The sequence below is a fragment of the Gopherus flavomarginatus genome, chromosome 10 (assembly GCF_025201925.1).
Source record: "Gopherus flavomarginatus isolate rGopFla2 chromosome 10, rGopFla2.mat.asm, whole genome shotgun sequence".
Classification (NCBI taxonomy): domain Eukaryota; kingdom Metazoa; phylum Chordata; order Testudines; family Testudinidae; genus Gopherus; species Gopherus flavomarginatus.
Window position 1 is genome coordinate 5,933,379 of NC_066626.1, and position 27,275 is coordinate 5,960,653.

At 45.3% G+C, this 27,275-nt stretch overlaps 1 protein-coding gene across 1 annotated transcript; it reads right to left on the bottom strand.

The window, feature by feature from the left end:
• Positions 1–620: 620 nt before the first annotated feature.
• SPP2 (secreted phosphoprotein 2) lies at positions 621–27,275 on the bottom strand. The gene is made up of 7 exons (XM_050916589.1): positions 27,224–27,275; positions 27,010–27,134; positions 24,351–24,473; positions 20,956–21,066; positions 15,573–15,627; positions 14,500–14,607; positions 621–697 (listed from the first exon to the last, which is right to left on the bottom strand). The coding sequence occupies exons 1-6, from the start codon at positions 27,273–27,275 to the stop codon at positions 14,510–14,512; spliced, it is 564 nt and encodes a 187-aa protein (XP_050772546.1). The 3' UTR covers positions 621–697; positions 14,500–14,509.

Below are 27,275 nucleotides of genomic sequence, written 5' to 3' on the forward strand. Positions count from 1 at the left end.
ATTACACGAATTAATTAATTGTGATGGGAGATTACAATAAAGCAAAAGGAAACTGGTACAATTACTCTGATTTACTGTCCCCTCGTGTAAATTTAGAGAGTAGGACTTGTCAGTAAATTGTACCCCAATGTTTGAGAGGCGGCACATACCTTTTATCTGAAAAGCTGACCTTTTCCCACGAAAACAGCTAAATAAATCCACACAGCCATTGCCCTCTTTGCACATACCTTCTCGAGAGACACTAGACCCCCTTCCTGTTTTGGGTGTGGAAAGAAAGGCATAGAGGGCAGAAATTTTTTGTTGTGTTTTAAATAGAACAAGAGTTAGTAATGAGTGCAACAGAAAGCGATGAGTGTCGCCGGCCAGTGAGCCACCCAGCACATGTAGATCATATAAGGATCCTTTAATAGCACCATTATGAGACGATGCACCACACATTGGAGACAGTTATGCTAGGCGCATGAGACCCCTCTCTAAATGAGCCCCAATATACAGCAATGCGATCGAATGCCCATTTCCACACATTTGTGTGTGCACTTCAATGGACATTTGCCATGAAATGGAAAGTGTTGGGGGGGCGTGGGGGAGTCAATATGTTACAGAATAGCTTTTGCTGATGTAATAAAGTCAATTGCTGTCAAGTTCCTCCTTCATGTGCTGGTTCTTTGGCTTCTGGTCCTGTTGGATCTTCAATTTACTTTAAAAAAAGAAAAGAAAAGAAATCATAGTTAAAGCATTCAGTGTTAACAAAACCTAATCACACACATCTTAAGGAAAGAGACCGTGTATAAACCTGTATTCATACCAGCTACAAATTATTTCCTTTAGCATCAACATCAGTTCACACCCTGCAGCACCATCTCACATTCCTGGTGTTCAGTAAAGAGGGTCTATAATATTCCATGGCAATTGCTCACAAAGGTATGCTGAAATGCCAGTCCTACAAGGTCCCTCTCCCCAATAAAAGATATCACCTCACCCACCTTGTCTCTCTCATATGCCTACAAAGGAGTGCCTCAAACTTTTGCAAATAGCAACACCATGTTTGGCTAACCTAGGCAAAACCAAAGAGATCACAATACAAAATGTATAAAGTTACCTAAAACAGCTTTAGAGAACTAAAATTAGCAGTACAATGGACAGTCTAAAAGGAGGAGCCCTTTCTGGTCATAACATAGTGCCAGGTTTTATGGGAAATGCAGGTAAATCAAAGGCCACTGTGTTTCTGGAGGAACACATGAGCATGTCTCCAGCATGCTCCACCACATTTTCATGGTGTAATCATAACCAGAAATCTCATCTCTAAGCATTTCCCTGCACATGACCATTTTATAAATAAGAGAAAACAACCAAGGCACAACCCCCCCCCGCCCCAGCTAATGGCCACTGGCTGGCCTGTGTGAACAAGTTTGTGGCCTCAACTCAGTTTCTCACCAACAGGTGTCCAGGTCAGAGAAATAGCAGCACTCAGTCTCAGAGACCAGAAGGACTGCAGGATTATGGACAAAGAGCTATTCTCTGGGCTAGCCGTGGCCCTCTCGGTGTGCAACTCCCCACCTATGGGAGGAAGCAGACATCACCACTCCCTGGGCTACGTATCAGTTGTGGGGGTAAACATGGATTTAATCTTTGGTGCTTATGAAAGATGCTAGCTTGCCAGTGCGGGCAAACACTATGGGGCTTCCATCAGTCTGCCTTTGCCGGGGAATAAATCAATGACTTTGGATCAGGCCCCCCAAACTGCAGAGTCAAAAGGAACCTTAAGTATCAGAGGGGGAGCCGTGTTAGTCTGGATCTGTAAATGCAGAAAGAATCCTGTGGCACCTTATAGACTAACAGACGTCTTGGAGCATGAGCTTTCGTGGGTGAATACCCACTTCGTCAGATGCATGTAGTGGAAATTTCCAGGGGCAGGTGTATATATGCAGGCAAGCTAGAGATAATGAGGTAGTTCAATCAGGGAGGATGAGGCCCTGTTCTAGCAGTTGAGGTGTGAAAACCAAGGGAGGAGAAACTGGTTTTGTAGTTGACTAGCCATTCACAGTCTTTGTTTAATCCTGAGCTGATGGTGTCAAATTTGCAGATGAACTGAAGCTCAGCAGTTTCTCTTTGAAGTCTGGTCCTGAAGTTTTTTTGCTGCAGGATGGCGACCTTAAGGTCTGCTATAGTGTGGCCAGGGAGGTTGAAGTGTTCTCCTACAGGAACCTTGCCATTGGCTTCAATAGGCTTTGAACCTAGTTCTGAGTCTCCAGGGAGCAGTAGCAATTCCTAGAAAACAACAAGAGCAAAGACCTCTAGATAACGGGTCCAAGAGGGACGGGCACACTCTGGAAAGTCACATGGACAGTTTCCTCGACTTCTGAATGGCAGAGAAAGTGACAAGTCTTCAGAACAGCTGGCGTGGACTATTGTAGCCACACTTCCATTTGCCAGGTCACCTGGGCTTTGTTCTCCTGCAGAAAGCAGCCCGTGGCATTCAGGTTTATAAGCAGGCCAGGGGTATCGGATACAGAGCGCAGAGGTAGCAAGAACAGATTCTGCAGGGGAAGGGACAACCGCTGCAGGGAAACAGGATCTTGGCTGCTGCCTGCCACCTCACCCAAGTTGCAGAATGGTGAAATAAAGGGCCCTGGCTCTGGCTCTGTGCCAAGATGAACACTCACTCCGAGCTCATCAATTATGCAGCAGCTCCCTGCTTGCAGGGAATTTTTTTTTCTACCGAACAGAGACAAACCTCCTGCTGATGGGGGGAAGTGAATGATAACCCAGGGCTCTGCACTGAGTTATGAAGAATGCAACGCTGTGCCTAAAGAGGTGGTGTCTTAATGAGGACACCAGGGATGTCGTCTTTTCCTCCGACATCCTGGAAACATGACGCATCCTGCATTGGGACTATCCTTTGCCTAGAAGGACCAGGGCAGCTCTCAGATCCTCTCTGTATTTTTCATCCAGGATTCCTATTAAGAACACGCATAAGACTAAGTCCACGATTGGCTAGGCTGGCTCTTTCATTGCTGGAAAATCCCCTATTCTATGCTGGCACACTCTTATCCACTCTGTTCGATCCCTTCTCAATTACCTCCTGTATTCAGAGTCTACTATAATGTGAGTCAGATGCCCAGCTTCATTGCAGTCAATGGCAATTTATCCCAGCTGAAGATCTGGCCTTGCCTATGTTTCAAACCCCCCATTACTTTGCTTTGGACCCAATCTGATTTAAGGAGAGACTGCCCTGGTGTGATTAACCCAGAGAAAACACATTAGTAACAGTGATGACCTACAGGTTACTTGAAGTAGAATCAGGGGCTTGTTGCTTTGTTTGTTTTACCTTAAACTTCAGGGACACACGCCCAACCCTGGACATGAGAGGGGTTCAGAAAACAAGCCCAGCTGCAGATTTCATAGCTGACTCCAGCAAAGAGAGATTTCCAGAGGCACAAAGGGGAAGCAGGCACTCCACAGCCCTTTGTGGCTTTGACAATCTCCTCCTAAAACTCCTGATCCACACACCTCTGACCTTTGGAACATCCAAAGCCTAGCCCTCGGTGAGGGGTCTCTGGTCCATATTTACCATTAGCAGCTTAACATTTTCAGCTGATCCTAAGAAAGAAAGCAGGTAAGATTTTAAGAGTCATATGTTCCTCTCCATTTGCTTTATTTTCCTTTAAAAGGATGTTTTCCTGCTTGCTTGTTTTCAGCTGTGGTTGGTTTTACTATGGGAGTGGGTGGGGAGTGTACGCTTTATACCTTAGGGAACACAAAATATTGGTGATATTACTGTTTTATCTAGATGACTTCTTGGGGGACTAAAGAACTGGTTTGGGAGACCTTGCGCTCTTTAGATTAAAAGGAGAAGGGATGTGAATTCATTCAAAGAGAATCATTCCCTCCCTCTCAAATTTGAGCAGAAGCTGGTTTAGAGAGCTATTGAAAATGCACACAGATGTTTTCGGCAGTCTGACACACTTCTCCCCCTCCCAATCATGCTTCTTACAGTCTCTTAACCCTTCTGAGGTCATTTCAATAGTTCGCCAGCAAAATCAAAGAAACTCCAGTATTTCTAATGCAAGATCTGAGCAAAAGAAGTTTTTAAAAACAAATGATACAAATTAACACACGCCCCCTGCCATAGGTCTATAGATGAACGTGTTACATTCATCCTTGGTGCCACTCCACTGAGCTCATTGGAATAAATTCACAGTCCAACCACAGACAGTTGGATTTATCTTAATCTTTGTTTTAGAACATTAAGGGAAATCAGACCTTTTATTTACTCTTGATTCAACTTTAGTTTTGTCATCTTGAGCCTTGTAATGGGAAAAAAGCCAGCTAGAAGAAAATAAATTGCATGCTAGAAGGACGCTGCAGCCTGACCATGGAAGTCGGAAGAAATTAGGTCAAAGATTATGTAACAAGGAAAAGCACTAATTAAAACGGTGTGTCAGTTTGACATGACTTGTGACTTGAAAAGAGCACAGATTTAGGGACAGCATTATTTTTTAAATAGCATGATGAAATAAAACAAACCCCGATCTAGCAGAGTACTGGGTTTTCTCTTTTTAATTCTGACCTCTTGTTTGAAGGAAAAAGTAAGTCTCCCTGTCCGTGTAATTTTAAACAAGAATCTGGCTCAGGATCCAACAGCTGCTTGGGGTTTGTCAGTGACTCACTGACATTAATCTTTGTCTAAAACTATCATTTTTCCAAACCAGAAAAGTTAGATCAGTCTCCTCACATATGGCCTGGTATCCTAGCTCTTTCTGCCCAAGGTGTCAGCAACGGTGCCAATCATGCTGTGGTTACATGGTTCATAGGAACTGCACATAGGCCATCTTTTATCCTGCAGAAAGATTCTTCTGCTTAAAGAACAGCAGCGGACTTTGAAAGTGTTTAAAATACGAACCAGCTATCTCCATGGTGTGCACATTCATCTCATTTAAAGCCACTTTCCTTTAGATTAACTTCTCTGTCGCATGATATGGTGGGTGAAATAGCAGCAGCAATTAGAACGACTCCCACGCAGCCTCTCAGAAGTAGGTTAGCAAAGGCAGTTTGTGCAATGCAAGACTTACTGAAGCCAATGAATTGCTTGCGCCTTCACTGTTATTTGCATTAATTAGACTCTAAAATACTGTTACTGTTGCAGCTAGACTGCAGGTGGAGGTGTAATGAACAGCTGATGCAGTTACACTGCTTCTTTGTTCTCTTCGATACTGTAATACAGAGGTAATGGTTTGTATGACAGTAGGGCCTTAAGGCAGGATTCAAAGAGGCTGATCCAGAGACCTTAGACTCTAAATAGACATGACAGACACAGGAAGTGGATGTGCCCAAGGTCACAGAGCAGGTCAGTGATGGAGCTGCGAACGGAGGAGAAGCCAACATAGGGAGTTTGTCTGGAAACAGTCCGAGAGGAGCTAAGGCTAGTGCTGCATTAGGGGGGCTGTGTTGGGAGCTGGTGGGGTCAATATCTGAGTGTCTGTCTGCTGTGACCATTTGTTTGACTGGAGCTAGTTGCAGGGGCTGTTTGACTGGGTGAATGGTTGTTTGAAAAGTGTGAACTGGGAGTGCTTTATTCCAGGTGAGCCTTGAGTGGTTAACTGGAGGGAAGGCTTTGAACTGGGGCAACGGCTTTGAACAAGCAGCCTTATAAAAAAGCAGCTAGTTGTGAACCGAGTGAGCAGCCAACAGAGGAGAAGCCAACAGAGGGAGTTCAGCTGGAGGGAGTTCCCATAGAGTTTTTGCCTTTTAGGCTTCTGTGAGCAGTGAATACAACATGTGAAGAGGCTCTTAGAAGGAAGACAATATGAATAGTGGGCTGTTGTGACCTGCACAGGATGTACCATGTTTGTCTTTCTCCCGAAGGATAGAAGCAACTTTGTCTGTAAGTGCAAGCTGGTCTCCATATTGGAAGACAAGGTTAAAGGACTAGAGACCCAAGTATCAATCCTGTGTTCTATCCAGAAAATCTTCATTTTCTCTGATGCAAGTCAGCATTTGGTACTGCAGGCACAGCATGCTGAAGAATCAGAGAAGGCAGTGCAGAACGGGGAAGAAAATTGGCAGTATGTGACTTCCAGAAGAAGAAAGAAGAGAACCCATGTACCCCCAGTGCAGATAGATGTAAGAAACTGATTTCAGGCTCTCTGCAGAGGTACTATGGCAGAGAATGGTTTGGAAGAGTCGTCTGAGGGAAGGGATCAGAAGGAGACCACATCGGCCAGAAGGCATGCGATGCATTGTCCTGGGGATGGGGGTTCCATGACCACCACTCCCAAGAAGAAGAGATGGATGAAGGTGCTCGGGGACTCCCTCCTAAGGGGGACGGAGTCATCCATCTGCCGTCCAGACCGGGAAACTCGAGAAGTGTGCTGCTCGCCTGGAGCTAGAGTTCACAATGTGATGGAGTATATGCAGAGACTGATCAAGCTCTCAGACCTCTACCCCTTCCTACTTCTCCACATGGGCACCAATGATACTGCCAAGAATGACCTTGAACGGGTCACTGCAGACTACATGGCTCTGGGAAGAAGGATAAAGAAGTTTGAGGCACAAGTCATGTTCTCATCCATCCTCCCTGTTGAAGAAAAAGGCCCAGGTAGGGACCATTGAATTGTGGAAGTAAATGCGTGATTTCAGAGAGAGGGCTTTGGATTCTTGGACTATGGGATGTTGTTCCAGGAAGAAGAATTGCTAGAAAGAGAGAGATGAGCATCTTCGCAGGTAGGCTTGATAACCTAGTGAGGAGGGCCTTAAACTAGGTTCACTGGGGGCAGGGGCGGCTCCAGGCACCAGCACGCCAAGCGCGTGCCTGGAGCGGCAAGCCACGGAGGACGCTCTGCCGGTCGCTGTAAGGGCGGCAGGCAGGTTGCCTTCAGTGGCATGCCTGCGGAGGGTCCACTGGTCCCGCAGCTTCGGTGGACCTCCAGCAGGCGGCCACCGAATCCGCAGGACTGAGGACCTCCCACAGGCAAGTCACCAAAGGCAGCCTGCCTGCCATGCTTGGGGATGCAAAATACCTAGAGCTGCCCCTGACTGGGGGACGGTGACCTAAGCCCTGAGGTAAGTGGCGAAGTGGGATACTGAGAGGAAACACCAGGAGGAGGTAAAAGCAGCAAAGAATCCTGTGGCACCTCATAGACTAACAGACGTTTTGGAGCATGAGCTTTCGTGGGTGAATACCCACTTCATCAGATGCCTGTCTGATACTTGACACCAGGAGGAGGGTGCAACAGGGAAGGCCACCTGATTCATACTGAGAAAGTAGGGCAATTGGCTAATTATCTCAAATGCCTGTACACAAACACAAGAAGCCTGAGAAACAAGCAGGAAGAATTGGAAGTCCTGGCACAGTCAAGGAACTATGATGTGATTGAAATAACAGAGACTAGGTGGGGTAACTCACATGACTGGAGCACTGTCATGGATGGGTATAAACTGCTCAGGAAGGACAGGCAGGGGAGGAAAGGTGAAGGAGTTGCACTGTATGTAAGAGAGCAGTATGATTGCTCAGAGCTCCAGTATGAAACTGGAGAAAAGCCTGTTGAGAGTCTTTGGGTTAAGTTTAGAGGCAAGAGCAACAAGGGTGATGTCGTGGTGGGTGTCTGTTATAGACCACAAGAACAGGAGGATGAGGTAGACGAGGCTTTCTTTGGACAACTAACAGAAGTTTCCAGATCACAGGCCCTAGTTCTGATGGAGCACTTCAATCAATACCGCAGTGCACAGACAATCCTGGAAGTTTTTGGAGCGTGTTGTGGACAACTTCCTGATGCAAGTGCTGGAGGAGCCAAGTAGGGGCCGTGTTCCTCTTGACCTGCTGCTCACAAACAGAGAAGAATTGGTAGGGAAAGTAGAATTGGGTGGCAACCTGGGAGGCAGTGACCATGAGATGGTTGAGTTCAGGATCTGGACAAAAGTAAGAAAGGAGAGCAGCAGAATATGGACCCTGGACTTCAGAAAAGCAGACTTTCACTCCCTCATGGAACTGATGGGCAGGATCCCCTGGGAAGCTAATATGAGGAGGAAAAGAGTCCAGGAGACCTGGCTGTATTTTAAAGAATCTTTATTGAGGGTGCAGGAACAAACCATCCTGATGTGCAGAAAGAATAGTAAATATGGCCGGCGACCAGCTTGGCTTAACAGAGAAATCTTCAGTGAGCTTAAACACAAAAGGAAGCTTACAAGAAGTGGAAACTTGGACAGATGACTAGGGAGGAGTATAAATATATTGCTCAAGCATTCAGGGGTGTAATCAGGAAGGCCAAAGCACAACTGGAGTTGCAGCTAGCAAGGGATGTGAAGGGTAACAAGAAGGGTTTCTATAGGTATGTTAGCAACAAGAAAGTGGCCAGGGAAAGTGTGGGCCCCTTACTGAATGAGGAAGGCAACCTAGTGACAGATGATGTGGAAAAAGCTGAAGTACCCAATGCCTCGGTCTTCACAGACAAGGTCAGCTCCCAGACTGTTGCACTGGGCAGCACAGTATTGGGAGGAAGTGAGCAGCCCTCAATGGTGAAAGAACAGATTAAGGACTATTTAGAAAAGCTGGACATATACAAGTCCATGGGGCTGAATGCAACGCATCCAAGGACTCTAAGGGACTTGACCGATGTGTTTGCAGAGCCATTGGCCATTATCTTTGAAAACTCGTGGCAATCAAGGGAAGTCCTAGACTATTGGAAAAAGGCAAATATAGGGCCAGTTTTTTAAAAATGGAAGAAGGAGAACCCAGGGAACTACAGACCGGTCAGCCTCAAGGAATCCACTTTTAAGCACTTGGAGGAGAGGAAGGTGATCAGGCACAGTCACATGGATTCACCAGGGGCAATTCATGCCTGACTAACCTGATTGCCTTTTATGATGAAATAACTGGCTCTGTGGATGAGAGGAAAGTGGTGGACATGATATTCCTTGACTTTAGCAAAGCTTTTGATACCTCTCCCACAGTATTTTTTCCCAGCAAGTTAAAGAAGTATGGGCTGGATGAATGGACTGTATGGTGGATAGAAAGCTGGCAAGATTGTCAGGCTCACGGGCAGTGATCAATATCTCAGTGTCTAGTTGGCAGCCAGTATCAAGTGGAGTGCCCCAGGAGGAGTGGTAGATACGCTGGAGGCTAGAGATAGGATAAAGAGGGACCTAGACAAATTAGAGGATTGGGCCAAAAGAAACCTGATGAGGTTCAACAAGGACAAGTGCAGAGTCCTGCACTTAGGACGGAAGATTCCCATTCACTGTTACAGACTAGGGACTGAATGGCCAGGAAGTAGTTCTGCAGAAAAGGACTAGGGGTTACAGTGGACAAGAAGCTGGATATGAGTCAACAGTGTGCCCTTGCTGCCAAGAAGGCTAATGGTATTTTGGCCTGTATAAGTAGGGGCATTTCCAGCAGATTGAGGGATGTGATCATTCCCCTGTATTTGACATTGATGAGGCCTCATCTGGAGTACTGTGTCCAGTTTTGGGCCCCACACTACAAGGAGGATATGGAAAAATTGGAAAGAGTCCAGCGGAGGGCAACAAAAATGATTAGGGGGCTGGAGCACATGACTTATGAGAGGCTGAGGGAACTGGGATTGTTTAGTCTGCAGAAGACAAGAATGAGGGAGGATTTGATAGCTGCTTTCAACTACCTGAAAGGGGATTCCAAAGAGGATGGGTCTAGACTGTTCTCAGTGGTACCTGATGACAGAATAAGGAGTAATGGTCTCAAGTTGCAGTGGGGGAGGTTTAGGTTGGATATTAGGAAAAACATTTTCACTCAGAGAGTGGTGAAGCACTGGAATGGGTTTCCTAGGGAGGTGGTGGAATCTCCTTCCTTAGAGGTTTTTAAGGTCAGGCTTGACAAAGACCTGGCTGTGATGATTTAGTTGGGAATCGGTCCTTTTTTGAGCAGGGGGTTGGACTAGATGATCTCCTGAGGTTCCTTCCAACCCTGATATTCTATGATTCTATGATTCTAGAGGTTGGTTTTCAGGCTGGTTTTGTTCAACATCTTCTTTAATGATCTGGATGATGGGATGGATTGCACCCTCAGCAAGTTCATGGATGACACTAAGATGAGGGGAGAGGTAGATATGCTGGAGGGTAGGGATAGGGCCCAGAGTGATGTAGACATATTGGAGGATTGGGCCAAAAGAAATCTTATGAGCTTCAACACGGATAAGTGCAGAATCCTGCACTTAGGATGGAAGAATCCCATGCACTGCTACAGACTGGGGACCGACTGGCTAAGTGGCAGTTCTGCAGAAAAGAACCCGGGGATTACAGTGAACGAGAAGCTGGATATGAGTCAGCAGTGTGCCCTTGTTGCCAAGAAGGCTAACGGCATATTGGGCTGCATTTGTAGGAGCATTTCCGGCAAATCGAGGGAAGTGATTATTCCCCTCTATTCGGCACTGGTGAGACCACTTCTGGAGTATTGTGTCCAGTTTTGAGCCCCTCACTACAGAAAGGATGTGGACAAATTGGAGAGAGACCGGCAGAGGGCAACGAAAATGATTAGGGGGCTGGGGCACATGACTTATGAGGAGAGGCTGAGGGAACTGGGATTGTTTAGTCTGCAGAAGAGAAGAGTGAGGGGGATTTGATAGCAGCCTTCAACTAACTGAAGGGGGGTTCCAAAGAGGATAGAGCTAGGCTGTTCTCACTGATGGTAGATGACAGAAGAAGGAACAATGGTCTCAAATTGCAGTGGGGGAGGTCTAGGATGGATATTAGGAAAAACTATTTTGGTAGAAGCAGCAAAGAGTCCTGTGGTACCTTACAGACTAACTGACATATTGGAGCATGAGCTTTCATGGGTGAGTATACACTTCATCCTATTTCACTAGGAGGGTGGTGAAGCACTGGTTGGATTACCTAGGGAGGTGGTGGAATCTCCATCCTTAGAGGTTAAGGCCCAGCTTGACAAAGACTTGGCTGGGATGATTTAGTTCAGTGGTTCTCAAACTTTTGTACTGGTGACGCCTTTCACATAGCAAGCCTCTGAGTGCGACTCCCCATATATATTAAAAACACTTTTTAAATATATTTAATGCCATTAGAAATGCTGGATTCAAAGCGGGGTTTGGGGTGGAGGCTGACAGCTTGTGACCCCCCATGTAAGAACCTCAGGACCCGCTGAGGGGTTCCGACCCCCAGTTTGAGAACCCCGGATTTAGTTGGAGTTGGTCCTACTTTGAGCACAGGCTGGACTAGATAACCTCATAAGGTCTCTTCCAACCCTAATCTTCTATGATTCCATGATTCCCAGTCCAGTGCTTCAGCCATTAGACGACCCCGCAGGTCTAGATTAAGCTTTACATTAGCCTTTATTCCTAGAACAGTCTGAATGGCTGTCAAGTTGTACCTGTGTGTGTATTTGAATCAAACATGGCTACACAGCAGGAACACAGTCACAACTCACCAAGAGAGAGATAGCATTTAAGATGTGCCCTCACATGAGACACCTCAACAAGGATATGATCCAGAGCCAAAGTCAATTGAAAAGGCCCTAACTATACATGATGTGCTATATTGCTGACAGAAATTTCCCCTGTATCAACCAAGACAGGTTGAGAAAAGTGGTAGAGATGGAAGAGTGCAGGACTGAACACCAGAGTTCATTCTAGCCTACTGAGTCAAGGATTTATTTGTGGAGTTGGTTTTGGAGATGTGGAAGGGGATTAAACCCATAAACACGACACAGTCTCCCCAAAAGCTATCTGATGGCAGTAACCTCCAGTCACTACCTGTCCATGGAGCTCATAGACTCATAGACTCTAGGACTGGAAGGGACATCGAGAGGTCATCGAGTCCAGTCCCCTGCCCTCATGGCAGGACCAAATACTGTCTAGACCATCCCTAATATACATTTATCTAACCTACTCTTAAGTATCTCCAGAGATGGAGATTCCACAACTTCTCTAGGCAATCTATTCCAGTGTTTAACTACTCTGACAGTTAGGAACTTTTTCCTAATGTCCAACCTAAATCTCCCTTGCTGCAGTTTAAGCTCATTGCTTCTTGTTCTATCATTGGAGGCTAAGGTGAACAAGTTTTTTCCCTCCTCCTGATGACACCCATTTAGATACCTGAAAACTGCTATCATGTCCCCTCTTAGTCTTCTCTTTTCCAAACTAAACAAACCCAGTTCCTTCAGCCTTCCTTCATAGGTCATGTTCTCAAGACCTTTAATCATTCTTGTTGCTCTTCTCTGGACCCTCTCCAATTTCTCCACATCTTTCTTGAAATGCGGTGCCCAGAACTGGCCACAATACTCCAGTTGTGGCCTAACCAGCGCAGAGTAAAGCGGAAGAATGACTTCTCGTGTCTTGTTTACAACACATCTGTTAATGCATCCCAGAATCACATTTGCTTTTTTTGCAACAGTATCACACTGTTGACTCATATTAAGCTTGTGGTCCACTATGACCCCTAGATCTCTTTCTGCCATACTCCTTCCTAGACAGTCTCTTCCCATTCTGTATGTGTGAAACTGATTGTTCCTTCCTAAGTGGAGCACTTTGCATTTATCTTTATTGAACTTCATCCTGTTTACCTCAGACCATTTCTCCAATTTGTCCAGATCATTTTGAATTTTGACCCTGTCCTCCAAAGCAGTTGCAATCCCTTCCAGTTTGGTATCGTCCGCAAACTTAATAAGCGTATTTTCTATGCCAACATCTAAATCGTTGATGAAGATATTGAACAGAGCCGGTCCCAAAACAGACCCCTGCGGAACCCCACTTGTTATACCTTTCCAGCAGGATTGGGAGCCATTAATAACTACTCTCTGAGTACGGTTATCCAGCCAGTTATGCACCCACCTTATAGTAGCCCCATCTAAATTGTACTTTCCTAGTTTATCTATAAGAATATCATGCGAGACCGTATCAAATGCCTTACTAAAGTCTAGGTATATCACATCCACCACTTCTCCCTTATCCACAAGGCTCGTTATCCTATCAAAGAATGCTATCAGATTAGTTTGACACGATTTGTTCTTTACAAATCCATGCTGGCTATTCCCTATCACCTTACCACCTTCCAAGTGTTTGCAGATGATTTCTTTAATTACTTGCTCCATTATCTTCCCTGGCACAGAAGTTAAACTAACTGGTCTGTAGTTTCCTGGGTTGTTTTTATTTCCCTTTTTATAGATGGGCACTATATTTGCCCTTTTCCAGTCTTCTGGAATCTGCCCCGTCTCCCATGATTTCCCAAAGATAATAGCTAGAGGTTCAGATACCTCCTCTATTAACTCCTTGAGTATTCTAGGATGCATTTCATCAGGCCCTGGTGACTTGCAGGCATCGAACTTTTCTAAGTGATTTTTTACTTGCTCTTTTTTTATTTTCTCTTCTAAACCTACCCTCTTCCCGTAAGCATTCACTATACTAGACATTCCTTCAGACTTCTCAGTGAAGACCGAAACAAAGAAGTCATTAAGCATCTCTGCCATTTCCAAGTCTCCCGTTACTGTTTCCCCCTCCTCACTGAGCAGTGGGCCTACCCTGTCCTTGGTCTTCCTCTTGCTTCTAATGTATTGATAAAAAGTCTTCTTGTTTCCCTTTATTCCCACAGCTAGTTTGAGCTCATTTTGTGCCTCTGCCTTTCTAATCTTGCCTCTGCATTCCTGTGTTATTTGCCTATATTCGTCCTTTGTAATCTGACCTAGTTTCCATTTTTTATATGACGCCTTTTTATTTTGTAGGTCACGCAAGATCTCGTGGTTAAGCCAAGGTGGTCTTTTGCCACATTTTCTATCTTTGCTAACCATCGGAATAGCTATTCACTCCTGAATGCCTGCCAGGCCCACAGAAAATGTGGGGGCATGAGAGAGGGGGCAATTAAAGAGACTGCCAAACCATTACATTTGGATGAGAGAGCAGACTGGATGGGCTACAGACAAACTCCATCTTTTCATATAGTTTCTTTGCTTGCTGTGACACTTCAGTTTAGTGTTCATTAGTTATTAGTTCATTTCCACACTGGACTAGACAGCACATCATGTGAAGGTGTTCCCTTAATTTGGCTGTTGCGTTGTAGAATTGCAAGTATTTCTTTTTCCCTGAGTAACACAGCGGTAGTGCTGTTTCCATTCTTGCTTGTCTCATTGGCATTCCCACCAGTAACGTCTGTATGAGCAGCAGCGAGTCTGGGCGCCTGGGTCCAGACTGGGGCTCGCACTGTACTGCTAAAAATAGCTGCAGATGTTCAAGCTGAGGCAGGAGCTCAGATCCCAGAGCGGGCTTCAGAGCCAGAGCCCAATCATCTACACAGCTATTGTCAGCTCCAGTCTGTAGACCCGGGCTCTGAGACTCATTGCCGCAGGCTACTGCTTGTTGTGTAGACATACCCTAAAGGCCAGGACAGGCTGGCTTCCAGCCACGAGTAGCCAAGTCACAGTTTATGGATTCCTATATTCGCAGGAGGTCATTTATTCTAAGCAATCAGCCTCTGAAGTCCCAGGACATACCTTGATAGAAGGCATATTCAAGCAAGTGTATTTACCTGAGTGGGGTTATTTCAATGTGTAGGAGTTGGCTTTACTGGATCGGCGCTGAGCTTTATAGCTCTGGCGTCTTCTCCCTGCAGAGAAGGCCTCAGGAGCAAGTTGAGCTTTTGGAAAAGGATGTGAAATGTTAGTGGGTCCCTTCAGCATTCTCATGTACAGTTTGAGCAGGACACCCCCCGCAAAGCATCGGAGTAAGGGTTAGGACAGTCAGGGCCCAACTCCATACGGAAAAAGCACATACCGACTTTTGATGAGGTGAACATCATGATGTACAGACTTGATGTAAATATGGAAAGATCTATACACCATGCTATTAAATATTGGCCTAGCAAGTATAAAGTGTTTTGGGCAAAGAATAAATTCACCCAAAAAATGCTATTAATGAATTCAGTTCAAATTTGGCAAATAGTTTCAGCCCAAAACCAATTTTGAAAAGGTTAAATCGACATTCCATTCCAGAATTGTCAAGTTGAATCAACATTCAAAGTGTTTTATTCTACCCGGAGGAAGTTTTCAGTTGTTTTTATTTTGTCAAGAAAACCCTGAAAAAAATTCAGCTTTTGAAAGTAAGCTTTTTTATCCCCAGTTCAGCCACTGAACCAAAAAAAATATCAATTCCTTGCTCAGTTCCAGGGTAAAGGAACACTTGCCCAGGGAAGCTTGGAAAGAGATTGTGCTGGTGGGCAAGTCTCACCACTGCCTGAGATTGCTCCCCTCTCCACACTGTCGGAATGACATGCCCTCCCATCCCTGTGAAAGCTAGCAACAGTCTGGTCCTGCACCTGGTTGCATTGCTATCATTCCAAATTGGCCACTCCTTCAAGTTATGCTTCCTTATCTCACCCCTACATTGGATCAGTAAGTCTGGGGTTTTTTTACCCCATTTCAATCAGAGCATTCACCCTAGTCTCATTGCCTCAAGAGTATATCAAAGAATTGAAAGCACCTACGCCTAGGTTAGGGTGGTTCTATGGTAGTTAAGAAGGTAAGAGAAATCTCGTCTGTTAGGCTGCCAACGATAAGTATCAAACCTCTGAGCGACGAAGAGTCAATCACCCAGATTACTTACCTTCATTGCGACTGTCACCCCTTCTGTTTGGCACCATCATTTCCATGAACATCATCTAAAAGGAAAGACATCTTTAAAAGGCATATATCCCGAGCTGTCAAAGGAAGCAGCAGTCAAAGGCAGCCTTTTGGATTTGCTATGATTTTATCTCATTTAAAATAACTCCATTAGGGAAAAACATCACTGACCCAGCTTAAGGAAATATGAGTACTGAAAAAGGGACAGCCAGTCCAAGGGGAAATTGGCTTGGTAGCCCTGGCTGGCATGCAGGGAAATCACCTTTAAAAAAGGACCCTGGATATAGAGGCTTCCCCCAACCCCCCGGCCAAATCCAGAGGAGCTTTTCAAAGGTATTCCATTGTTAATTAGAACCTCTGAAACCAATGAGATTAGGGACCTTGGCATGGAGCCTTTGGGGTTTTCTAAAAGCCTTAACAGTTTATACCAGTCACTCTCTTCCTGCCTGCCAGTAGCATCTCATGGCCATAAGCCTGATCTTGCCCCCCTGAAGTCACTGGGAATTTTGTTGGAAGACGACTGATCCCCAGGCCGTTTACGGTAACAAACATATGGCCAGAGAAATTCTCCATTCCAAGCCAGCTTCTCTGATGCTGTGCAACACTTCCAACCAACCCCACCCATAAGCAAGCAGGAATTCTCCCCTCTCCTGTTGCTACAGAGACAAGTGCTCTGTGGTTCTAACTGACTTCACTGGGGCCTAGGCTGGCCCTTCAATCAATCAATGGCAAGACTGCCTCACCCTGGTTTGTCTAAGGTAGTGTGACCGGGAAGGACAGGGTGGATGTGCCCCCTCATCCCACTCCCAACACCTATTCACAACATGCCGGGCTGGGAACTCCTGATTTAAACCATAACCTCCAAAGGCAGATTTGCAGGGCACCTTTTGCAGAAAGAAACTTATTTCCCTTTTTCTCCAGTATCAACTTTCTCTCTGGTATCACTTCCCTTTGGCTTCTTATGCTCCATGAATACTATAGCAACTACGTTTCCTGACCGGAATAATGGTTGCAAATGACAGTTTTAAATGACTGTTAAAGAGTATTCACCGAAAGGATTCTACTCCAAAAAGTGAGTATTTACACTGAAACCCTACTGTAGGAGTCATGTTAGTCAGGGAACAGAACCAGTGTTCCAAATTTACCCACATAGCTTGAATTTTAAACACTCAACTTGCACTGCTTCCTTGCTACAGATTGTGAATTCCTAGAACGTATTCTCCAAACAGTTTGGAATAGGGACTGAACACAAGAACGTCACAAGCTAGTCTGATAAATTAAAGATGTTGAAATTTGAATCTTATTTGCTCCAAGTTATTCATTGCACTCTAACATTTAACCAATGGCACTGTAGAGGGATTTGGCCCTGTTTGGGGCAGCGGGGAACCCAACCGCCTCGCTACGTCCGTCGGGTTATTTCGGGGGAACTAGCCTGGCTGCGGGTTTCATGCCACTGCAATGGTAGAGACCAACAAACAGCTCGATTCCGCAGACCCCAGCCCTAGTTCAGGGCAGCGCAGTCGAGAGTCTCTGGCTCTGGCCTTTATGCAGGGGCTGAGCAAACAAATGAGTTCAGGAGGCCCAGGCCATGGCACCGAAGGACCTGGGAGATGGGGAGACTGACACCCACACATTGGATGGCGGGGGGGACGCAGGCCCACCCACTCCACTGCGTCCCAGCCCAGGGCCCTAGCAGCGGCAGATGACCTGCTGCTGCGTCAGTGGGGATCCTGACTGCAACACACTGACATTGGGTCTGGGTTTGCTGAACCCAGACTGGGGTTGGCTGCCCACGGGTTACTTCCGACCTCCCCCTTTAGAAGTACTTGCATCTGGACCATGTCCTCCAAGGAATCGAGCACCATGGGCTCCTCAGAGTACCCAGCGAGTAGTAGGCTTGGCAGCTTCCCAGTGTAGCTTGCCACAGGCAGACTTAGCTCTCCGGAGCCTGGTCGGCATCTGGCCTCGGCTGGTCTGGCCAGTCCTCAGGTCAGTCGCAAGCTGCAGGAGTCTCCCCACTGGGAGCTAGGCCACAAGCGTCTGGTTTCTCCAGCAGCTGGGCCTCTAGTGAGCTCTGGGGTTGGGCTTTTGTACTTCCTGTCCTGTGCCCAGACCTCTGGGGGGCAGGTGCAAGCTCCACTGGCACCGCCCACTTTGGCGTCCGGAGGGGCTTCTCCCTCTCCGGAGTGGCAGGGAACCAGACCATCTCGCTACAGGCACAAGCTATCCTCATCCTCTGGCACTATAAGCTTTTGCCTGAAATGCAAACTTCATTTCTGAATATAATTATTGGGCACAACTTTAAACACCATGACAATTAACAAGAAACAGAGTGATGCAAAATGTTCATACACCAAATGTAACAAAATCAGAAAAGCAAGGTGCAGAGTGAGTTATACCCAGAAAGGGACATAAAACACAGTAAGGGCTTGTCTATACTTAAAGTGCTGCAGCAGCATAGCTAGGAATTCTCCCATCAGCCGAGCTCTGTCTACATTGGGGATTAGATCGGTTTAACTGCATCACTAAGGAGTGTGGATTTTTCACATTCCTGAGCCACGTAGTTATACCAACCTAATTTCCTCACATAGACCAGTCCTAAGAAAAGGTTCTGTAAATACACAGGAACAAGAGAAAGACAAAGGAGAACGTAGGTCTGCTACTAAGTGGGCAAGGATAGCTAATAATAGAGGACATCAAGAGGCCTTAGGTGTTTCATGCCTATGTTGCTTCAGTCTTCACTAAAAAGACTTAATTGTGACCAGAAGCTTAACAATTAATATTAACAAGATGGAAGGAACACAAGCCAGGAAAAGGAAAGAACAGGTTAAAGAATATGCAGGCAAGTTAGATGTTTTCCAATTGGCAGGGCCTGACACAACCCACTGTAAGGTACTTCTGGAAATAGCTGATGCAATCAGAACCATTGGCGATTGTCTTCGTGAATTCATGAAGGATGGGTGAGATCCCAGAGAACTGGAGAAGAGCAAACATAGTATCTATCTTTAAAAGGAGGAATAAAGATGATCTGATCAGCCTAACTATGATACCTGCAAGGTTACTTGAACAAATATTAGTTTAACAATCAATTTGTAAGCACCTAGAGGCTGATAGAGTAATAAAGAATAGCCAGCATGAATTTGTCAAGAACAAATCATGCCAACCTAATTTCCTTTGGCCTAGTGGATGGCTGGGAAGCAGTAGACATGATATATATTGATTTTAATACGGCTTTTGACAAAGTCCCACATGACAGTCTCATAAACAAGCAGGGATAGTGTGGCCTAGATGAAATGACTGCCAGGTGGGTGGCACAACTGGTTGAAGAACAGTACTGAAAGAGTAGTTATCTATGATTCACTGTCAAACTGGGAGGATGCCTCTAGTGGAGTCTCGCAGGGGTCCATCCTAGGTCTAGTACTGTTCAATATTTTTGTTAAAGACTAGGATAATGGAGTGGAGAGCATCTTATAAAATTTGTGGGGGACAACAGCCTATAAGGAGTTGTGAGCACACTGGAGTACAAGATTAGAATTCAAAACAGTCTAGACAAATTGGAGAATTGATCTGAAATCAACAAGATGAAATTCAATAAAGACTAGTGCAAAGTACTACAGTTTGGGGTGGGGGAATCAAATGTACAACTACAAAATGGGGAATGACTGGGTAGGTGGTATTACTATTGAAAATGTTCTGGCGGTTATAGTGGGACACAAATTGCATATGAGTCAGTATGATGCAGTCTCAGAGAAAGCTAATATTCTAGGGTGTATTAACAGGAGTGCTGTAAGACACAGGAGGTAACCACTGCTCTGCTCAGCGCTGGTGAGGCCTCGACTGGAGTGTTGTGTCCAGTACTGGGCACCAGGCTTTAGAAAAGATGTGGACAAACTGGAGAGAGTCCAGAGAAGAACAACAGAAGTGATAAGAGGTTTGGAAAACCTGACCTATGAGTAGGCTAGGCCAAATTCGAAATTAAAAAAACCTATGGATAATCTCAATGTTTATTTTTAAGCATTTTTTGTACTTTTATTGATTTAAATGTTCACAGTTGCAGGAAATTATGGGGGAATCAGACAATGCCTGGTTAAAGACAGTAGACAGATATATAAAGTTAAAGCTTTGTCATAGTTTAAACACAAATCGCCAATCTCACATGTCAAAACACACAACTAAGAAATTCTGAAGCAGCATTGTTTTTTACTTTGCCTATCTGTACATTGACGGAAATATTTTTGTCAGTTTGTGTGTAGCCAATGAAATTGACATTTACCAACAAAAATCTAATCCTTCCAAGCCTACCTATGAGGAAAGGTTAAAAAAACCTGATCATATTTAGTACTGAGCAAGAGAGACTGGGGTGGAGGGGTGGGGAGAGGACCTGATAATAGCCTTCAAATGTGTTAAGGGCTGTTATAAAGAAGATGATGACCAATTGCTCTCTGTCTTCACTGAAGGTAGGACAAGATATAATGAGTTTAATCTGCAGCAAGGAAGCTTTCGATTAGATTTTAGGAAAATCTTAGGGATGGGCTAGATAGGGCCCTTCCCCTCAGACATTTCTGTAATTCTATGACACCAACCAGAACTCAGCTGCTTTCTTGCTTTGTTACAATCTGGAAATGCAGGAACATGTTTGTCCAACAGTGGGAAAATTGGCAACCAGATGAACCTGGTTTTGCATCAAGGTCTTTGAAAAATGTACACATTTGCATGGTTTTGAAACAGCCAGGTGGAGCGCAGTGATTTTGATCCAATTTTTTACTCAAGTCTAGGAATCGAGTGAGGCAGATCAAAACCAAAGAAGGATGTGGAACTGTTTCCAGAGTGAAAGTGCTTTAGTTATAACATGAAGTGCTTGGACTACTGATGACTTGATCAGCAAAACAGAAGTGTAGGTGAATAAATTGTATTTGTTTCTGACTATTAGAGCTGCATATCTGCATCTCTGTGTTCATGCCTAGAAATACTAAGCAAAACAATGTAGAATTAGTGTCAAGGTCTGCAACTCAAGTTTTCCCAAGGCATCCATCAGGGAAAATCAAAGATCCCAGTTGATCTGGGGTGATGCATGAGACAAAATAGCCAAGTTCCAGATCTGGAGAGGGCAACAGAGCCCTGTCGGGAGAGGCAGTATTTGTTCTTTGCTGGTGGTGCGCTGAAGGGCTGTTTTCCCCCCTAAAGCTATCACCACATTTGTCTCTATCATTCACTGCTTCAGTGGAACGATCTATGAAGGCAGGGTGTCTTCAGATATGCATATGCAACTCCTAGTCAGGGTAGTGGAAGCCGAGCCCATGTGCATCAGAGGGGAATCTTCCTTAAGACAAAGCTGCCTGGCACAAGCAAATTTTCCCATTGCTTACCTCCTCGCTGCTTGAGGATTCTGAGCTGGAACCATCCTGGCTGCAGTAAACTGCAAAGTTCTGTATCTGCTCTTCAGAGACCCGCACTGTACTTCTGCAGAAGGCCGTTTGCTGTAACAGATCAAAATAGAGTTCACCCATACAGCTGTGGAGACTATGGCATAAGCCTCCTGGAACTGTCTGGAGAACGAGTTTCAATCAAGAGTCATACAGCCTTTTGATAGCCAGCTACCAAAGGCAGGGACCTGAGAGAGCACGTTGTTCACAACCATGGATTAGCCTTTGGTTCTGGTGTTCCAGCAAAACTTATTTGTGGCAGTTCAGTGTAGTCACCAGTCTCTGGAGTCTTTCCATTTTTGAACTGGGCGTATCTGGCTTTCATGCTCCTGAAAGACATCACCCCCACACCCTGGAGACTGTTGCCCTCTGCCCAGCAACGAATAGATGCAGCATGGACAGCGCTAAGGTGAGGTGCCTCACATCTTGCTTCCCCAGTGTACCTCAGCCCCCACAGAAGGAACTCCTCCAGGGCAGGGAGAACATCAGTCCCTTCTGATCCACTCAATAATTTAGTCTTCTGAAGGCTATAGTGTTTTGGTCTAATTCTGGTTGTTGGGCTGGGTGGTGTTTAGTGACCAGTCATACAGGTGGTCAGACTTGATGATCTGGTGGGCCCTTCTGGCTTTAAATTCTATGACCATCTACATTTCAGAGGCACTTTTCATCCCTTTGGTTCTCTGAGGGTTTGGCTACACTTGCAGGTGTGCAGTGCTGGGAGTTAAAGCTGTCTTTGTACAGCTGTGTAGGGAAAGCGTTGCAGTGTGACCACACTGACAGCTACCAGCACTGCAGTGTGGCCACATTTGCAGCACTTGCAGCGGTGTTGGGAGTGGTGCATTATGGGCAGCTATCCCAGCATTCAAGTGGCTGCAACATGCTTTTCAAAAGATGGGGGCGGAGTGTGACAGGGAGCGTGGGGGAGACAGAGTGAGTGGATTTTTGGAGCTGACACTGTGTCAGCTCCCTGCCTTGCAAGTTCTAAGGACTAGAAGATACACAGCACCAACCTTCAATCATCTTAAAAGTTTCAACCCCTTCCCCCACCATTCCCTCATTCACTAAATGCAAATAGCCTTCAGACCAGATAAGCAGCTGCTCCAAAACAGACCCCCCCCCCGCCATCCCCCCTCCAGGCTGCTTCTCTCCTCAAGCAAACATTAGTTGTGGACATTCATCCCCCTCTGCTCGAGCAAACAGGAGCTGGTGTTTGTTTTTTAGATAAGCAGCTCCCGGAGCCCTGAGTTCACAACAAAACAAACAGAAGCATCACAACAAAACAAAGAGTGTTATCTTTACTTAAAAAGCATTATGGAAAGGTTCCATAGGTCAGTTATGGCATAGTAAGATTAATCACTGTTTACACTGGCACCCCAGCGCTGCAAGAGCAGCGCTGTTCTCTTTATTCCTCTTGTCAATGTGAAGTACATGCAGTGTTGTAGCCAGGGAGATACAGCACTGTATGTGCCTTGCCAGTGTGGACGGGGAGTAAGTTACAGCGCTGTAAAACCACCACCAGCGCTGTAACTCTCAAATGTAGCCAAGCCCTGAGATTGCAGATGGGGAACCATATGGTGCTGAGCCGGTGGTAGTCCCTTTTTTTTTTTAAATTACTTCTTTAATCACCAGACTGGAGGCTTTAATGATTAAGCGGTAGTTTCACACAGACTGAAGCACAACACCTATTTTAGGTGATGGGATACTGCAGGATTGCCCTTAGCTCCCTCTGGTGATATTTTGATATTGTACTTTCATACTTTTGCACATTTATTAGGATTGCCTGTAAGCAACACAAAGCAGAGAAGACAGTTTGAAATTCCTATTCCCTCACTTGGGGGAACCCTCCTGTACTTCACTTGACCAAGCTGAATAAGGATACAACCACAGACATAGTAATACGTGCAACACACACATGCATCAAATTCAGCCACTGGACAGGGACTCCCTTAAATGATAACATCCACTGACTAGTTGCCAATGGACTTGAGTGTGGCCAGTGATGAACTTCAGTTGGCCTGTTAACAAGTGTTGCCTGATAGAGGACTCAGGGAGTCCTACGGGCTGCTCTGCTCTATGCCAGGGAACAGGTCAGCATATAGCACAGCTCAGAAGTGGGAGACTGTGTGCAGAGGTTTCTTTAAGCCACATTTCCTTCCTCCCCATCCTGGTGCTAGCTGGTTGAGTGACTATTAGATAAGCACTGGTTTTTACTGAATCCTAAATATCCTCAAACAACAGCTTGGTTTTCATATTATGCTCATCCAGGTAGCAGACCAGCTACCTGGGGGACTACCCGGGGAAGCAGGGCGGACTTGGACATTGTGGTGGACAGTCAGCTGAACGTGAGCTTCCAGAGTGATCGCATGGCCCAAAGGGTTGATGTGATCCTTGGGATGTATAAACAGGGGAATCCTGAGTAGGAGTAGAGAAGTTATATTCTCTCTATATTTGGCATTGATATGACTGCTACTGGAATCCTGTGTCCAGTTCTGTCATCTCTAATTTCTCAATATCCTTGGGGAATTGTTGAGGATTCAGACAAGAGCCACGAGAATGATTAAAGGACTGGAAAACTCAAGGAGCTCAATCAGAAGGTTAAGGGATGACTTGGTCATCAGCATCGAAGTACTTACACTTTGGACATTTGATAACAGAGAGCTCCTCAATCTGGTTGACAAACGATACAACAACATCCAATGCCTGGAAGTTGAAACTACATCAATTCGGACAAGAAAAAAGAAGCGTCTCTCAACAGTGAGGAGAATTAACCATCGGAAAAATTTACCAAGGGTTGTGCTGGATTCTCCATCACAGGCAATTTTTAAATCAAGCTTGGCTGCTTTTCTAAAAGATCTGCTCTAGTTAAAACAGGAATTAATTCAGGGAAGTTTTCTGGCCTGGGTTCCACTCACAAGGAGTCATTCTCAGTGATCACAATGGTCCCCTCTGGCCTTGGAATTTATAAATATGATCATCATGGAGAGGAAGATGCAGGAGCAATTTTTTAGTCGGGTATTTTTTGCTGTGAAAAAAACATCTTAACTACACCTGTGTTGTTAAGTGAGGCAAAGTAAAATAATGAAGATGGGCTTGGTCTGGTCCTTTCTAATGCGGCATGGAATACCCCTCTTACTCCCACCCTGTGCATGTTGAGCAGGGAGGAGTCTAGAGCAGGTTATGTATTGTGGCCAGTCCTCAAATGTCATTTATTTAATGCTTCAAGCCAAGTATTTGCTTAGCAAAGGCCTTGAATAATCAGCACAAAAGCAGACAGATTCCCAGGCCACATTCAATCACACAGAGGGTATTTTCCATGCTAGGAGACCCGGCATGCTTACCACATAGCGTCCCATTCTGAAGTCACACAAGGACGGATCCTTCTCTGAATCTTTAGTGCAGGTGGTTTCTCGAACAATGAAGTCCAGCACTATACTGTAGTCATTGTTATCCAACAGGTCAACCTGTACAAGAAAGAAAGGCCAATAGCATGTGTGATCACTGCTTGAGGTTTTTTTCTCTGTGTAAAGTACACAGTACTATTGCCTCTTTGCCAAATTGTGGCAGAAATCAGGGCCTTGCGAGTCAGTAGCCCACTGGGAGCAGAATATCAGGGACTGGGTCATGGTATTTTCCTGTGGACATTTTGTAAATAAACCAGTTGCACCATATCTTATTTCCTTGGTAAAAGCTTCACACTAGCAACTCCTCCTGCAGAAGCCTCAGATAAAGCATGATGGCCTCAAGCAGCACCTGCCATGAGTGACTCTCTGTGGTCTCTTGCCAGTGTAAATTGCTTAATTAAATAGATCCCTTTTTACCCCAGTCCTGGAATTTTACACCTAGTGCACCCCTGTAGATCATTGATCTTCCTCTGGGAGTATATGGGCTTTGAAAGAGTCTGGGCATCAGCTTTCCTGTGTGGCTGCTTTGCCATCCAAAAGAAACCTTGGAGCTCTAAGGCTGGGGTGGCCACCTTGTGGCTCCGGAGCCACATGTGGCTCTTCAGAAGTTAATATGTGGCTACTTGTATAGGCATACCAACTCTGGGGCTGGAGCTACAGGCACCAACTTTCCAATGTGTGTGAGGGGGTGCTCACTGCTCAACCCCTGCCCCTGCCACAGGCCCTGCCCCCATTCCACCCATTCCCAGTACCTCCCCTGAGACTGCTGTGCCCTCGCTTCTCCCCCTCCCCTCCAGAGCCTCCTGCACGTCGCAAAACAGCTGATCTGGGGGTGTGGGGAAGGAGGTGGAGGCGTTGAGTGGCGGGGCTGCCAGTGGGTAGGAGGTACTGGGAGGGGGAAGCTGATGGGGCGCTGCTGACGTATTACTGTGACTCTTTGGCAATATACATTGGTAAATTCTGGCTCCTTCTCCAGCTCAGGTTGGGCACCCCTGCTCTAAGGGCTAACACTGGAAACTCACATGGTCTCCTTAATGAGGGAGTCAGGTTGGTTATGCATCACACACACACACACACACACACACACACACACACACACGTCATCAGCACCTTTCAACCCAACAGCAAAGCTACTGTTGAATTGCAGCTCTGCTTTGCGTGTTGTAAACAGTTCCAACAATGAGCTGTCAAGGGTAGAGAATCAGACAAGTGCCGGTTAACCTGTATCTACCTTATTTATGAGGAATCTGTTATAACCAAAAAAACCCCAAGGATGATTGCATTAGGAAAAAAGCTCCCTATTGAGCTAAAAGGAAATCTTTCCTGGGTTTCCTCTTTCACTCATTACCCCTGCGATTGCAACTTACCTTTCACCCCATGGTTTATTCATGCCCAGCTAGGTTATAAGTTTGTCATCTCATTATTTTAGTGTATAAATGTCACAGAAGCTGTGTAACAATCACTTTCCAAAGTGAGATCCTTAAAAAGAGTGTCTGTACAGTGCTTAGCACCTTGGGGCCAAATCTGGTTGTTTCCTTTTGGCACTACTCACAATGTAAGCATTCAATAATAATACGATTACCAGAACAGGTGCTGAGTAGTACCGTCTAGCAGGAAACGTGACAAACTTTAAAGACTGGTAGGTACATTTGCAGTTATATGTATTAAGGTCTTCTCTCCTCTTCCTCCCATTCCTATTGGCTTTTCAGACCCAGCGAATCTCCCTTTCACTTTCAGCACCTTATTTTCCAACCCTGCTACCTGCAATATTTCCCAGCTAGATTTATTCCAGCACGAACTATGGGATCATTCATCATGCAGGATTAGGTACATTCCAAGTTCAAAGTTTAGAAACAGTGGGGCTTTGGGTTTGTCCGGGAATGCAAACCTCTTAATTTTATATTGAAATGCAGTAGTTACAGCATATGTCCCTGGGGCTGGGGGCGGGGGGCGGGGTGTGACAGTCACATTTGGGTTTTTGCTTTTCAGAAAGTCCATTGTGGAAAAACGATTGAGTATAAGAAACTTGAGCCTGTTAAAGCAATTTTCTGAGGAAGCTGTAGACACTGAAGGCAGCTAGTGCCAGCTACACATGACCAGTAGAATTGCTGCCATGATACTACATACAGATTGAATATGTTTAGACTGCACGAATGGTTAACGTAAGTGATAAGAACAAGTGCATCTAGTAAATAGTATAAACGCTGGCCAAGAAACGTTCAACTGAGCCACATTACAATGCACCCAAAATTGGAGAGCACTTTTCTAGAGCTAATTGAAAATGCTAATTATTTTTCTGTGAAAGATTTTGAAAATGTTGTTTTTCCTCAAAGTGTCCCTCAAAAAAACAAAAAAAACCCAAAACCATGTTTTTATGGCAAATGAAAAGCTGAAAACCGACAATATTTTGGTTTTCCAAAAACCATGATTTTAGTTTTTGAAAACCCTGACTGAATGCCCAAGAAAAAAAATCACCTTTTTTTTTTTGAAGAAAATTAGCACATTCCAAACCAAAAGAAAATTGGTTGATGTTTCCTGGATTTTCCCTACCACAAACATGTTTCAGTGACATTCTTTTGACCAGCTCCACACTCACCCCTCTAACGTAGCTCCTGACGACGCCAAACAGGGCTGGCCATTGTGATCTAGAATTCACTCTTCCAATGGAGGCACGCAGAGCTTCTTCCGCGATGGATGGTTCATAGTCATACACTGGCAACCCTGACACCAACATATCACAGGCCAATTAACACAAGCATTGGTCATTCATCCAGGAAGAATGGATGCTCTTCCTATTTAGAGGAACTTACCAGAACAAGACCAAACACTCATCACAAGGGCAAAAACGAATAAGGTCTTCAT